The 16,406-nt window shown below is 36.2% G+C and overlaps 1 protein-coding gene and 1 non-coding gene across 4 annotated transcripts; one reads left to right on the top strand and one right to left on the bottom strand.

Moving 5' to 3' along the window:
• Window positions 1-213: 213 nt before the first annotated feature.
• On the bottom strand, window positions 214-9,866 carry LOC141604157 (uncharacterized). Of its 3 annotated transcripts, XM_074422950.1 has the most exons (5): window positions 9,551-9,866; window positions 9,384-9,451; window positions 5,388-5,847; window positions 3,471-3,538; window positions 214-417 (listed from the first exon to the last, which is right to left on the bottom strand). In XM_074422950.1, the coding sequence occupies exons 3-4, from the start codon at window positions 5,845-5,847 to the stop codon at window positions 3,483-3,485; spliced, it is 516 nt and encodes a 171-aa protein (XP_074279051.1). In that variant the 5' UTR covers window positions 9,384-9,451; window positions 9,551-9,866; the 3' UTR covers window positions 214-417; window positions 3,471-3,482. The 3 variants fall into 3 exon arrangements, 1 of the variants encoding a protein (XP_074279051.1); XR_012525923.1 differs by lacking the exons at window positions 5,388-5,847; window positions 9,384-9,451; window positions 9,551-9,866 and adding an exon at window positions 3,638-3,911; XR_012525921.1 differs by lacking the exons at window positions 214-417; window positions 3,471-3,538; window positions 5,388-5,847 and adding an exon at window positions 6,124-6,327 and having other exon boundaries at window positions 9,551-9,835.
• Window positions 9,867-10,875: 1,009 nt separating this feature from the next.
• Window positions 10,876-10,982, top strand: LOC141620352 (small nucleolar RNA R71). Its single transcript, XR_012531943.1, has one exon. It is a non-coding gene; the product is annotated as a small nucleolar RNA R71 (small nucleolar RNA).
• The last annotated feature ends 5,424 nt before the right edge of the window (window positions 10,983-16,406 follow it).

Raw genomic sequence — 16,406 nt, 5'->3', positions numbered from 1 at the left:
CCGTCTCATGTCTTGTGGGCGGGTTACCTTGAGGAGGTAGTTGTCCCTTTTGTCTTTGAGAGCTAGAAGATGCTAATTGAGTCATTTGAGTCTCTAACATTTTGGTGTGGGCAAGAATGTTTATGAACCCCCGCAATAACGCGGAAAATATAACTTATAAAATGCGGAATTTTAGTAAATGTTTAGAAACTTTTAAAGTTTATAAAGCGCGGGTTCATAAAAATCTAAAAGACAAATAAAGAATGCGGAAATAAAGATTAAATTATACAAACGCGATAGTCAAAGGTGAGGGAAAATATATCCCTCGAATGCCAAAAGATAAAAGGGAAGTCTAAACAATCTTAATAAACCAACTACTAGTCCAAGGTTTAGTTCTCGCTAGCCCACACGTCTTCCCCACGTAAGCATCTTCACAACCTGTCATTCATGTAAACATGAACGCCACAGTCAGTGGGGAGTAACTCAAGGTTCTCCCAGCCACAAAATGTCGAAACACAGATAAACAAGAACATATTAGAACATTATGAATATAAACATTTGATTCAAGTATTGAAACATGAGACTAACATTCAAAACATGCGTAGTCAATCATAGATAAGGCATATGATACATACATATGAGACAATCCAACCAAAATGTCATAAATGATAATACAACTATAAACACGATAGAATATCATAGGTCACGGATAAACAAGATTAACATCATGAAACATGTGAATGGAAACCTTAGCCATGAACTTTGAAAGCCAAATAACATACGATACACGAAATGGGACTACTAACATCACATAATAAGCAAAGCATCCGGCTCAGAGGCTACCTTTAAAGCATGTCCGAGATACAAAACCTTAAGTACCTTGGTTCAGCGGTTACCTTTAAAACATGTCCAAGGCACGACCTCTAAAGTATCTGGCTCAGCGGTTACCTTTAAAACATGTCCAAATACTACAAACAAGTGCCCGACTCAGAGGTTACCTTTAAAACATGTCCGAGGCACAACACATAAAGTATCTGACTCAGCGGTTACCTTTAAAACATGTCCAAATACTACAAACAAGTGTCCGACTCAGAGGTTACCTTTAAAACATGTCCGAGACACAACATATAAAGTATCTGGCTCAGCGGTTACCTTTAAAACATGTCCAAATACTACAAACAAGTACCCGACTCAGAGGTTACCTTTAAAACATGTCCGAGGTACAACAAACAAGTATACGCTCGGCGGTTACCTTTAAAACATGGCCAAATACAACAAGCAAGTGTCCGGCTCAGAGGTTACCTTTAAAACATGTCCGAGACACAACAAACAAGTATCTGGCTCAGCGGTTACCTTTAAAACATGGCCAAATACAACAAACAAGTGCCCGACTCAGAGGTTACCTTTAAAACATGTCCGAGGCACAACAAACAAATACAACAAACAAGCACATAGAACGGGATTATTAATGTCACACTCATACTCATGGCTTGCATCTCACCATAAGTACGGATGGGAACATCAATCCCGACGACCTTACCGCAACTAGAGGGCCTATGGCTCACCCCTAGAATCCGATAGGACCGTGACTCAGGGACGGGATGCTTAACGTCACATTCATACTTATGGTCTGCATCACCATGAGTACGGATGGGAACATCACTCCCGCCGAATCATATCGCAACTAGAGGGCCCTCGGCTCACCCCTAGTATCCGATAGGACCAAGACTCGTGGTCGGGATTATAAATGTCACATTCATACTTATAGCTTGCAGCACCATAAGTACGGATGGGAACATCACTCCCGGCGTTCATACCGCAACTAGAGGGCCTCTGGCTCACCCCTATTAGTATTCCGGTAGAACCAAGACTCTCACAACCGAACAATACTAGACATTATCTAGAATATGACCCTTTATAAATAACTATTTAAATAATAATAACTCCTCCTTGTCTCATATTAATAGATACTCCATTTCCCAATTTTACATGCCAGTTAAATAAAATATAATAAATGATAATGAATAAATTACGTTATATGAAATTACGGAATAAAATGTGACCAAGTCCAGGTGACTCATTTATGAGCCCACTACAAAGCATAGGGTTATTTGGCCCAACAATTTAATCATGTGACAAGTCTAGCAAATGAGATATAACAAGCCCAAACAAAGGAGGCATGTGACTCCAACAAGTCACATACAAGAAGCCCAATAAATTAATCATGTAAAACCCAATAAACTAGTCATGTTAAGTCCAACCATTTACTCATATAATGCCCAACAAAAGATTTATATGAAATCCAATAAGTGGCATACAACAAGCCTAATCACTTTAAGTACACAAATCCAACTAATTTAATATAACTAGTCCAACTAATTTAACATAATAAATCTCAACTAAATATAAAGATTGGATTCCTTTCGTGAGGGCATACAACACGCTACGGGTCAACTGTGCTAACTGCTAATTGATGTCATGCCATTACTAATTGTTACGTTATTTTTTTGGAAAGTTGATATAAAAGGAAATCCATGCAAGTTGAGGATTGATGGACTAAAAGTTGCAGCATTTACCTCTTGTTCAACCGTCTTAGGACGGTTTTTCTAGGCTAAACCAAGAGGAATTTCACCCAAACAAAAGACCCAATCCAAACATGTATATGCACTTGAGACAGTAGCAAGGAACTTGGTTCAATTTAACATAAAGAAATCCGTCAAAACAGCCCGCTAAAAGCGCTCGACAAAGTCCATTTTTCACGATTTATAAAGTACTTTTGTGACCGTCTTAAGACGAAATTTTAAGCATGAAAAGGGTGAAATTTCTCACATACAACCAACCCAATTCATACATGGATATACACATGAGACGGAAATTAAATAATTGGCTCAAATCATCCGTGAAATCTACTCGAAAACAGTCCACAAAAGTCATCCATCAACAACCTACATACATGGTTTTCTAGACAATTTGTGAAGCCGTCATAAGACAAGTTTTTAAGCATACAAAAGATGAAATCTTTCCCATATAAATGACCCAATTCATACATGGACATGCCCTTGAGACGGAAATAAGAAATTGGCTCGAACCACCAACTAAACAATGACCAAAGCCGTGTGTAAGACCATCTCATAACCAATTCTCTCCACATTAATGGCATAAGCTTATAAATTAAAAAGGTTCAATTATCCATATGCCAAAACCGTAGCATTGGACAAATTTTACACGCTATCAAAGTCAATCCCAAATTTATACCTATCACCACACTTGATTTTCATCTTTATTAGCTTATCAGTGCAAATCTACGTACTAGGTTCCCTAATCAATTACTTAATCATCAGTTTTTATTTCTATATCCATCCCATTAATCAAACATTCACATTCAGTAATAAAAGAAAAGCAAAAGAATCAAATTTTATCACACAAGAGTTTATAACACGACCCATAGGACGAAATTTCGACAATTTTGTCGAGTAACCTATCACCGTTACCTTAAACGCTCCCTATTCTTCGAATAAACGGTTACCAAAGCTTGACTCTTCCACCGAGTCTTCAAATCCTTCATTAAAAGGCAAGAAAACGGGATAAAGAAGCTAAAAGACGAAACTTTTATAAGACGGCGAAAAATGAAACCATCACAAAAATGAGACTTTATTACCTTGAAAGATGAAGGACGAAGTAAGGAGGAGGATGGTACAAAAATTAAGAGGAATGGTGAAGAAATGAGCGGGAAATCTAAGTTTGTAGCTCGGCCAAAAATGGCGTCTGAGTATTTGTTTGTTGCTTTTGTTGCAGCACCCTATGTTCAGGAAAGTTAAAAGGAAGGGAAGGCTTAAAGGGAAAACGGATGGGGATTGGTCAGTAAGGTGAGAGTGTGAGTCAAAAGGTAATATTTTAGTTGGGTCTCAAATTGAGGACCGAGTTGTCGATCCGGGATAGGTTGAGAATAGATTAATGTAGTCTCACATGTGAACATGTGACGGTCTTTAGTTAGACGGAAATTCATCTTAAATATACTATAATTTAAGACGGAAGTTTATTATTATTAATATTATTACATTATTATTATTATCCGACTAAAATATGTAGTTTTATATAAATGAGCTTTAATAAATTACTTTTATAAAAATCGTGTTTAAAATAAATTAATTAAATTAAATAATTTAAAAATCTAAAATAAAGTAATTAAACGGTTAAATAAATTATAAATGTCAAAATGAGAAATTCGCAGGTGTTACAATCACCCCATCTTTTAAAAAGTTTCGTCCTCGAAACTTGAAAGTAGAAATGAAAGGTTATAAAAATAAAGCTGGAATTTTTGAAATTGGTAACTAAAATATTAAAAGGTTACTTATTGTAATAATTAAAATTCCTTCAAAAGTTTCAAGTAAGATTTTCCGACAGCACCATATTCTCGTCAAAGGAACGAAAGTGTTCTCGTTGCGCATTCAAGAACATTACACTCCAAATCGAAGACAAGGTCAAAAATCAAATCCTTTACAGAAATCCAAAATCAGAATACTTTCGAAAATATTTATGAAGAGTTTTCAAAAGTATAAGTCTCTTTCATGGAACGAAATTGCTCTTGTCGTGCACACAAGAACGCTAACTTTCCAAGTCAAAGACAAGTTTTAAACAAAAATCATCCATCGATAAGCGCAGGACAAGTTATTAGACGCCTTTAATAACGAGTCCTAACATTCCATCAACGTTAAAACCAATTGAAAATGATAATCCACTCAAATTTGCTTTTATAAAAGCCAAAATAAAAATAAAAGCTCCACTTTTAAATTCAAAAAGGATTTAAGTTCTTTAAAATGTAACTTCAAACTTGCAGAGAAATCATAAATAATAGGTTAGTTAGAAATTGAGCAAAATTCAAAGTAACTCGGGTTTAGCAATTAAAAATTAATAAAAAGAAGTTATGCTCAAAGAACAAAAGAGAATTAAATCAAATTTTCATTTTCAACCCTTAAAAATAGGTAAAGTTTTGTAAAAGTGATATAAATTTTTAAGAATGGACCAAAAATGGTAGTTTGAAATTTTTAGAAATTGAACGAAATGGAAAAACAACTTAGATATCATAAATAACATCATAGGGGTAAGAGTAGAGGTAAGGTCAACAAGGATGTCAAAGATAGAATCTTTCATAAGCCTCTAGACTAGATTTAAAAGGGAAAGCATAACCAAAAGAATAGGAGATGCAGGAACAATAAAGCTCATGGTCAAGGAAAAGGGAAAGGTACAAAGGTGAACTGAGAGGAAAGATTCACAACAAGAATTCCAAGGGTAAGACGGAAAGAATGATATGAGAGGAACTCTCAAGGTAAAACAAAAAGGAGTTTAGAAGAAGGATGAGTATCACGGGATAAAAGTAAGATAAGGTTGATCAAGGATAGAAAACACACCCGAAGCGGTGTCGGGAGGAACGACGGCTCCGACTTGATTCTCGACACGAACGGCTTCTCTTGGCTCAGCTTCCGGATCATGAGGAGGAGAAGTCTTCTTCTTCTCGGGGCAATCCTTGATGAAATGACCGGGCTTCTTGCAAAGGTAACACTTCAAGGGCATATCAAAGCATCCAATTCCGGGGTGATAAGCTTGCCTACACTTGAAACACTTGCGGGTCTCCTCAGGGTTGTCTTCCGACGAGGGAGCTTGTCCACCTTGCACTTGTCCACTTGGTACTTGTCCTCTTGGAAAAGGCTTCTTCTTCTTCTTAGCAGATGACGAAGATGAGGGCACAAAGGATCTCTTGCCACGGGAGTTAGGACGATGATTGACTTGAGCATTGGCATCTTGTTGATTCCGGAGAGTTTGTGTAAGGGCTTCCATGATAGTATTCTCCACCTTGGTTGGTCGCACCATCTTCTCAAGACACCAAATAAACCAATCAAGTTAGCACCTAACAAATAGCATACACAAAGAGACTACCAACTTAGGTCCTTAGTTCTACCCATCTCTCATTCATTATTCAAGGTCAAGTTCAAGTTCAAACTAAGTTTGGGGTACACGTGTGTGCGTCGGGAGCAACAAAGGCTCTGATACCAACTATGAACCCCCGCAATAACGCGGAAAATATAACTTATAAAATGCGGAATTTTAGTAAATGTTTAGAAACTTTTAAAGTTTATAAAGCGCGGGTTCATAAAAATCTAAAAGACAAATAAAGAATGCGGAAATAAAGATTAAATTATACAAACGCGATAGTCAAAGGTGAGGGAAAATATATCCCTCGAATGCCAAAAGATAAAAGGGAAGTCTAAACAATCTTAATAAACCAACTACTAGTCCAAGGTTTAGTTCTCGCTAGCCCACACGTCTTCCCCACGTAAGCATCTTCACAACCTGTCATTCATGTAAACATGAACGCCACAGTCAGTGGGGAGTAACTCAAGGTTCTCCCAGCCACAAAATGTCGAAACACAGATAAACAAGAACATATTAGAACATTATGAATATAAACATTTGATTCAAGTATTGAAACATGAGACTAACATTCAAAACATGCGTAGTCAATCATAGATAAGGCATATGATACATACATATGAGACAATCCAACCAAAATGTCATAAATGATAATACAACTATAAACACGATAGAATATCATAGGTCACGGATAAACAAGATTAACATCATGAAACATGTGAATGGAAACCTTAGCCATGAACTTTGAAAGCCAAATAACATACGATACACGAAATGGGACTACTAACATCACATAATAAGCAAAGCATCCGGCTCAGAGGCTACCTTTAAAGCATGTCCGAGATACAAAACCTTAAGTACCTTGGTTCAGCGGTTACCTTTAAAACATGTCCAAGGCACGACCTCTAAAGTATCTGGCTCAGCGGTTACCTTTAAAACATGTCCAAATACTACAAACAAGTGCCCGACTCAGAGGTTACCTTTAAAACATGTCCGAGGCACAACACATAAAGTATCTGACTCAGCGGTTACCTTTAAAACATGTCCAAATACTACAAACAAGTGTCCGACTCAGAGGTTACCTTTAAAACATGTCCGAGACACAACATATAAAGTATCTGGCTCAGCGGTTACCTTTAAAACATGCCCAAATACTACAAACAAGTACCCGACTCAGAGGTTACCTTTAAAACATGTCCGAGGTACAACAAACAAGTATCTGGCTCAGCGGTTACCTTTAAAACATGGCCAAATACAACAAGCAAGTGTCCGGCTCAGAGGTTACCTTTAAAACATGTCCGAGACACAACAAACAAGTATCCGCTCAGCGGTTACCTTTAAAACAAACATGGCCAAATACAACAAACAAGTGCCCGACTCAGAGGTTACCTTTAAAACATGTCCGAGGCACAACAAACAAATACAACAAACAAGCACATAGAACGGGATTATTAATGTCACACTCATACTCATGGCTTGCATCTCACCATAAGTACGGATGGGAACATCAATCCCGACGACCTTACCGCAACTAGAGGGCCTATGGCTCACCCCTAGAATCCGATAGGACCGTGACTCAGGGACGGGATGCTTAACGTCACATTCATACTTATGGTCTGCATCACCATGAGTACGGATGGGAACATCACTCCCGCCGAATCATATCGCAACTAGAGGGCCTCTGGCTCACCCCTAGTATCCGATAGGACCAAGACTCAGGGTCGGGATTATAAATGTCACATTCATACTTATAGCTTGCAGCACCATAAGTACGGATGGGAACATCACTCCCGGCGTTCATACCGCAACTAGAGGGCCTCTGGCTCACCCCTATTAGTATTCCGGTAGAACCAAGACTCTCACAACCGAACAATACTAGACATTATCTAGAATATGACCCTTTATAAATAACTATTTAAATAATAATAACTCCTCCTTGTCTCATATTAATAGATACTCCATTTCCCAATTTTACATGCCAGTTAAATAAAATATAATAAATGATAATGAATAAATTACGTTATATGAAATTACGGAATAAAATGTGACCAAGTCCAGGTGACTCATTTATGAGCCCACTACAAAGCATAGGGTTATTTGGCCCAACAATTTAATCATGTGACAAGTCTAGCAAATGAGATATAACAAGCCCAAACAAAGGAGGCATGTGACTCCAACAAGTCACATACAAGAAGCCCAATAAATTAATCATGTAAAACCCAATAAACTAGTCATGTTAAGTCCAACCATTTACTCATATAATGCCCAACAAAAGATTTATATGAAATCCAATAAGTGGCATACAACAAGCCTAATCACTTTAAGTACACAAATCCAACTAATTTAATATAACTAGTCCAACTAATTTAACATAATAAATCTCAACTAAATATAAAGATTGGATTCCTTCTGTGAGGGCATACAACACGCTACGGGTCAACTGTGCTAACTGCTAATTGATGTCATGCCATTACTAATTGTTACGTTATTTTTTTGGAAAGTTGATATAAAAGGAAATCCATGCAAGTTGAGGATTGATGGACTAAAAGTTGCAGCATTTACCTCTTGTTCAACCGTCTTAGGACGGTTTTTCTAGGCTAAACCAAGAGGAATTTCACCCAAACAAAAGACCCAATCCAAACATGTATATGCACTTGAGACAGTAGCAAGGAACTTGGTTCAATTTAACATAAAGAAATCCGTCAAAACAGCCCGCTAAAACTGCTCGACAAAGTCCATTTTCACGATTTATAAAGTACTTTTGTGACCGTCTTAAGACGAAATTTTAAGCATGAAAAGGGTGAAATTTCTCACATACAACCAACCCAATTCATACATGGATATACACATGAGACGGAAATTAAATAATTGGCTCAAATCATCCGTGAAATCTACTCGAAAACAGTCCACAAAAGTCATCCATCAACAACCTACATACATGGTTTTCTAGACAATTTGTGAAGCCGTCATAAGACAAGTTTTTAAGCATACAAAAGATGAAATCTTTCCCATATAAATGACCCAATTCATACATGGACATGCCCTTGAGACGGAAATAAGAAATTGGCTCGAACCACCAACTAAACAATGACCAAAGCCGTGTGTAAGACCATCTCATAACCAATTCTCTCCACATTAATGGCATAAGCTTATAAATTAAAAAGGTTCAATTATCCATATGCCAAAACCGTAGCATTGGACAAATTTTACACGCTATCAAAGTCAATCCCAAATTTATACCTATCACCACACTTGATTTTCATCTTTATTAGCTTATCAGTGCAAATCTACGTACTAGGTTCCCTAATCAATTACTTAATCATCAGTTTTTATTTCTATATCCATCCCATTAATCAAACATTCACATTCAGTAATAAAAGAAAAGCAAAAGAATCAAATTTTATCACACAAGAGTTTATAACACGACCCATAGGACGAAATTTCGACAATTTTGTCGAGTAACCTATCACCGTTACCTTAAACGCTCCCTATTCTTCGAATAAACGGTTACCAAAGCTTGACTCTTCCACCGAGTCTTCAAATCCTTCATTAAAAGGCAAGAAAACGGGATAAAGAAGCTAAAAGACGAAACTTTTATAAGACGGCGAAAAATGAAACCATCACAAAAATGAGACTTTATTACCTTGAAAGATGAAGGACGAAGTAAGGAGGAGGATGGTACAAAAATTAAGAGGAATGGTGAAGAAATGAGCGGGAAATCTAAGTTTGTAGCTCGGCCAAAAATGGCGTCTGAGTATTTGTTTGTTGCTTTTGTTGCAGCACCCTATGTTCAGGAAAGTTAAAAGGAAGGGAAGGCTTAAAGGGAAAACGGATGGGGATTGGTCAGTAAGGTGAGAGTGTGAGTCAAAAGGTAATATTTTAGTTGGGTCTCAAATTGAGGACCGAGTTGTCGATCCGGGATAGGTTGAGAATAGATTAATGTAGTCTCACATGTGAACATGTGACGGTCTTTAGTTAGACGGAAATTCATCTTAAATATACTATAATTTAAGACGGAAGTTTATTATTATTAATATTATTACATTATTATTATTATCCGACTAAAATATGTATTTTTATATAAATGAGCTTTAATAAATTACTTTTATAAAAATCGTGTTTAAAATAAATTAATTAAATTAAATAATTTAAAAATCTAAAATAAAGTAATTAAACGGTTAAATAAATTATAAATGTCAAAATGAGAAATTCGCAGGTGTTACAATGTTGTTGATGGTGATCTCCTTAGCTTGGCTATCTTTTTGCATTTGGGTGAAAAATTCTTGTTAGTTCTTTTGCATTTGAAGGACCGATTTTTGAACATCAAAGTTTTGGTCATTTGATTGGTTGTAGGAAAGTTGATTTTGGTAACCTTGGCATTGGTTGAAAAGGGGTCTTTGAGCTTGGTTTCTCATTGGAGGTGGGGTGTATGTTTGTTGGGGGTTTTGGACATTTTGGCTTTTGTATGAAAGATTTGTATGAAATTTGGTATTCTCATTATAGTAGTTGGAATAAGGGGTACCACTCTTGTATATATGCTTCGAAAACATTAACTTGTTCATTTGTTCCCCTACATTCATTTTGATCATGTCCCAAGGTTCCACAACTTTCACATACTCCACTTGGGATTGAGGATGATGCCACCATAGCATTAACATGTTGTTTGGGTGATTTGGAGGCTTCATCAAGCTTAGCCATGGCCTTCTCAAACTTTAAATTGATGGTGTTGATATGAGCACTTAGTTGAGCACCCAATTGAGTGATGAAATCTAGCTCATGCTTTCCTCCTCTTTTGGCCTTTCGAGGCCTACTATATTGGGAATTATGAACCGCCATCTATTCGATTTTGGTCCATGTTTGATTGTCATCAACTTTGGTAAACATCCCATTGGATCCCATATTGAGAATATTACATGAGTCTTCATATAGGTCGTTCCAAAATTGTTGCACAAGGAACCGCACTCACTAAGTTCATGGTGTGGACAAGAACGACAAGTGTCCTTAAATCTATCCCATGCTTCATATAATGATTCCTCATCCCTTTGCGTGAACCCGGTGATTTAGGCTCTCAACATATTTGTCTTCTCCGGAGGATAGAATTTCTTGTAAAAGGCAAGTGCTAACTTCTTCCATAAATCAATACCAAGGGTAGCCTTGTCTAGACTCTTCAACCATTTCTTTGCGGCACAGATCAAAGAAAAAGGAAACAATACCCATCGGATTTGGTCTTGAGTAACTCCGGTTTGAGAAATTGCATCACAATAGTCACAAAAAGTCTCCATATGTAAGTGAGGATCTTCATTAGGCATCCCTCCAAATTGACTTCTCTCAACTAATTGTATGAATGCGGATTTGGGAATGAAATTACCGGTTAAATATGGTGGTGTAGGAGTATCGTTTGGTAGGTTCTCCTCGGTTGGTACGGAATGTGATGAAAATTTAGGCATTGTTGGTTGATTTTGTGGTGGGTTTTGAATTGGGTTATCCTCTCCTTCTCTTGCAAAAGGGTTGACAAACTCAATGTTATTTGGTACAATCTCACTAATACCTACAACTCTTGAAGTACCTCTAACAACTCTTTTATTGTTGGTTAAGGTCCTTTCAATCTCGAAATCAATAGGTAATAAATTACCTTGTGATATCCTAGTCATGCAAAATGTCAAACAACTCGAAAACGATTAGAACAGCCTTGAGGAGATTGACTTCCCCAAGGGGAAGAAAGACACAACTAAAAAAAATTAACGAAAATCCAATCAATTAAACACCGTCCCCGGCAACGGCGCCATTTTTGGTTCGGTTTACAACTCGTCGTCAAAAGCTACCAACCAAAACAATATTTATAACTTCACAAACTACTCTTAGTAAAGAGGTAAGTAAAGGTCGGATCCCAAGGGACGGGTATTGATGTAGGATTTTCAATTGTAAGTAGCTATGTCTTAGGGTGTCACAAATTGGGTTTGAGATGAGACTTGGTCTAAACTAATCAACAAGATGAATGTAAATTAAGTAAAGTAAATAAAAGCAAATAAAGAGGTTTGTAAACAATTTATTAAGGGCACTAGGGTGTCATGGGTTCATAGGGAATTCTGGAAATAGATTATACAAACATGTTCTCAAATAGATGCAAGCACTTATTGTTGTGATGGGATCGAGTTAGTGTATATCTTACAATCCCTAGGACAATTTAGGTCCCGAAGCCGAGTCGTCTAGACTATACAACACCTAAAAGTCGACTTAGTCTCCTCCTATTCAACTCTATGCATGGTCTAATGAGGTTCGAGTTGGTTTATGTCTTACAAGCCTCATTGAAAAGATAAGGGATGGTCAAAAAATGCAAGGATTCATAGGCTCGCATTTCATCAAACATAACATGTGCATAGGTTGAAATCACAAACAAGCAAGCAAATTAATTATGAAAACATATTAGATTAAGCATAGATCAATCCCCATGTTTGTTTCCCCTAATTCCCCATTCACCCTAGCTAAAGAACTACTCACTCATGATCAAGTTTAGCATGCTAATAAGGTTGTCAATCATACTAACAAAGCAAAACATGATGAATAAATGATGTGGTTAACAATAATTAAATAAGGGTAAAAAGGAATTATACCTATGGAGATGATCCAAATAATAAAGCAAAGAATAATAGAAGTAATCATGATGATTGATGGAAGGTTGTCAATCCTCCAATAAACCCCAAATAATCTTCTAATTACCCAAATAAAACTAAGAACAATTGAGAAATTAAGGAAAGATTAAGATGTGACTAATATTGAGAAATGTATTACAACTAAATTAAGAGATGATTAAAACTTAATTAAGAAGGGATTAAAGCTTGATTAAAAGTTGATGATAATCTAGGTAGTACAAAGGGGTATTTATACTAAAACTAAGTACAAGAATTAGGGTTATTAAGGGCTTAAATGACTATTAAGACCCTAAGAGAACTTGAGGAAATGCAACTCCCGAGGGACATGTGCGGATCATGCTTGCAACTCCCACCAGGATCCGCTCGTCCTCACCTGAAGCACGGGTTGTCCTGTAAGAAGATCCGCTCGGGCTGGCAGTCGGGACGCTCGGATTGTGCTTTGGTAAGCTCGGATCATTCCCAGGGACGCTCGGATTGTTTCTCTGATCCGCTCGTCCTGAGCTCGGGCCGCTCGGATCGTGGCATAGGATTCTTCTCTTGTTTGGCTCCTCAACAATCCGCGTGGATCTTGTTGGGGATGCAAGGATCTTTTCATAATTGCCCATTTCACTTTATTTATTCGCTTAGGCCTCTAGTATCGGTCTCCTCCTTGATGCTTGGTCATTAGATGCAATCCATTTAGCTCCATTTCGCTCCATAAATGCAAGGTTAGCGATCCTCTCCTACCAAGGACACAAAACCTCAAAGAATATGCAAAATGAGAAACTAAAGATAAGAAATGACCCTAATATATGCTAGAAAGCATGGGAACGAGGCTAATTCGGGGACTAAATGTGCTCAAATATGAGTCACATCAGCTAACAAAGCTCGTGTCATGTTTAGGTCAGGTCGGGTACATTCGGGTTTTGGATCACAATACGGTGCTATAGTGCGAGTCAATTTTGTGTCTCGGGTCAACCCTTTTGGGTCTAGTCAATTAGGTCGATTTTGCCTAGTCAATCAAAAGTCACATTGCTTTTGATGAATTTACATATTGGTCAGTTGTCCTTTCCTCATATGGAAACAGATATAATATATGGCAGTAGTAAGACAACATCTATACCATTTTGCTCTCCAATGTTTCCCGTGCCTCCTCCTACTTATCCTATGAAATTCTTTCGTGTACTTTGAACTTGACGTCTGATTCCCATCGAGCCTAACAGGTTCAACCATATGGCATTAGAAAATGAACATTTAAAGAATAGATGCGCATGAGTTTCCACCTTAGCTTTGCAAAGGAAACGCCTATTAACCAATGTTGGAATATGTTTATTTCGACATAAATTATTTGTTCCTATTTGTTCAAATTACACATTATACCACCAAGTTTTAGATAATTATAAATCCAAACATTACATTAAAATTAAAATCTTAATTATTTTGAGTCTATTGATCTTTTCATATCCAATCGAGATTTATAGTCACTGATCCGAAAATAGTTGTATAAAATTAATATTTTGTTTAGTTTAAATGTTTCAAATCGTCTCATTGCCTAAATGATAATAATATTTAACAACTCGTTTGTCTGAAATATTACCGAGTTCTAAAAATGATTATAAATGAAAAGTTATATTTGTACAAAACTCAAGAGTTCGCATGTGATCAAAAAGCGTGGATATCAACTAATAACATTAAATCTTTATGTCGTATATATAAATATTAGATGTAAAAGCAATCCGCCTTTTCTTTTAAACTTCTGCCGATATAAAACAACAAAGTTAAAATGTTGATGAATTCCCCATCTAGATATATATTTATTTTAATTTACAATTTCAATGCATATATTTTAAAATTTGTTTTCAAAATTAAATAATTTCACTTCATTATTTTTATATTTGCGCAGACATTTGTTATGTAATGTTAGCGGTTATCTTGTGATTTAGTAATATTCGTAATATTTCAGTGAGTAACTAGATTATATATGTATGAAAACTAATTTAATAGATAGTGGAAGCTAAAACGTTCAAAATCAGATGTCAAGAAATAAGACTAATGCGAATGCTAGAAAACGTAAATAAAATACGGAGTATAAGTCTTCATTATGATTAGGCGGTATAACCTACAATTGTTATGTGAAATATATGAAATTTCGTAATAAGAGATATAATTTCACTAACCACACAATTTCAATTATGCAAATATATTAGATAACGTAAGTATTATTCAATATGTGTTTTGAACTACAATTTAGAAGAGAAAAAAAATATTCTAATAACTAACATGTCCAAATGTCTTGCAAAGTTGCCACACTTCATCATTTTTACCCCAAGCTGCTCGTGTTTCTTTCTTCTGAAGATGCAAGTATACTATCGTCACTTCTGTTAGAAGATCATGACAATCCTCTCCGACGTTTAACAAAGCGCTACAACATCCTTTTGAAACATTTTTTCCGTTAGCAAATATATATTTAGATATGGCATCTCCACAAGTCCCTAAACTAGTTGCACATTTTTGGAATTCATCGATTGTTGTAGGGCTTGGTGCTGGAGCAGATTCAGCAGCAAACCCGTATTCTACCATTATAAATAATGGAATTAGGAGTAGAGCCATAGTGATTAATTTTGACTCCATGATGAAAAGTTAATTTAATTATTTGTATTATTAGTGCTAATATTGTTTAGCGCCCTTAAAATAGAAATACAAAAATAGTATAGGGTTAGTTGTAGGAAAACGAAAGCATTCATCGTTCTAATTTATATATGAAGTTTCACATTTAACGTTTTATTCTGCATATAATAAACATACGTTATTGCTAATATTTATTTAAAATTAATTAATGTGCATTGTTAATAACTACGAGTTTGTTTCTTAACTTATCAAATGTTTTTTTAATGATATTATCTTCATAATTTTGTGTGGTTACTTTAGGAATAATATTTAGTGTAATAAACAAGTTATCTTATTAAACTCAATTGTTAAACATTAACTCAATCTATGATCATTATAAAGAATAAATAAAGACATATTATCCGACTTATTAAGATCTTTTAACTCCTTATAGTTCATAACATAAGTATGAAGTAGTTTAATAGCCTACACGACTACACCTGTCAAACGGGCCAATCAGGTCGGATCGGGTTAGGCTAGGTTAAGTTTGTCACATTGTTTGATTTGTTCGGTTCGAGTCGGTTTTTTTACGGTTTTCAAGTCATCTTCGAGTATGTTGGTTGCGTCATTTCCGGATCAAACGGTTCGGGTTATTTTGGGTTAATGGTTATGAGATAAGAAATTACACTTTGGATTATTACCTATTGATTTTTTATTTTAACATAAATAATATTAAGTGTGATTAAAAATTAGTCATTTCAAGTCTTTTTGGGTCAACTAAAGTTATGTTTTGTCGGGTTATTTTAGGATTGGGTGGTTTCGGATCGAGTCATTTCGTATTGAGTTAGTTACGTGTTCACAAAGCTCGTGTCATGTTTAGGTCGGGTCGGGTACGTTCGGGTTTAGGATCACATTACGGTGCTATAGTGCGCGTCAATTTTGTGTCTCGGGTCAACCCTTTTGGGTCTAGTCAATTAGGTCGGGTTTATTTTGCCTAGTCAACTAAAAGTCACATCGCCTTTGATGAATTTACATATTGGTCAGTTGTCCTTTCCTCATATGGACACAAATATAATATATGGCAGTAGTAAGACAACATCTATACCATTTTGCTCTCCGATGTTTCATGTGCCTCCTCCTACTTATCCTATGAAATTCTTTCGTGTACTTTGAACTTGACGTCTGATTCATATCGAGCCTAACAGGTTCAACCATATGGCATTAGAAAATGAACATTTCAAGAATAAATGCGCAAGAGTTTCC

This window comes from Silene latifolia, chromosome 1, assembly GCF_048544455.1.
Source record: "Silene latifolia isolate original U9 population chromosome 1, ASM4854445v1, whole genome shotgun sequence".
NCBI classification, from domain to species: domain Eukaryota; kingdom Viridiplantae; phylum Streptophyta; class Magnoliopsida; order Caryophyllales; family Caryophyllaceae; genus Silene; species Silene latifolia.
The sequence above is the reverse complement of the archived record's forward strand: the minus strand, read 5'-3'. Positions and strand labels throughout refer to the sequence as shown.

What these genes read in the sequence shown, in the direction of transcription:
- LOC141604157 (XM_074422950.1), bottom strand. Translation starts at nt 5,847, where the DNA reads ATGGTGCGACCAACCAAGGTGGAGAATACTATCATGGAAGCCCTTACA. An exon ending in TCCTCCCGACACCGCTTCGG is followed by an intron (nt 3,539 to 5,387) that starts GTGTGTTTTCTA and finishes CTTTTAATGAAG; the next exon opens with GATTTGAAGACTCGGTGGAA.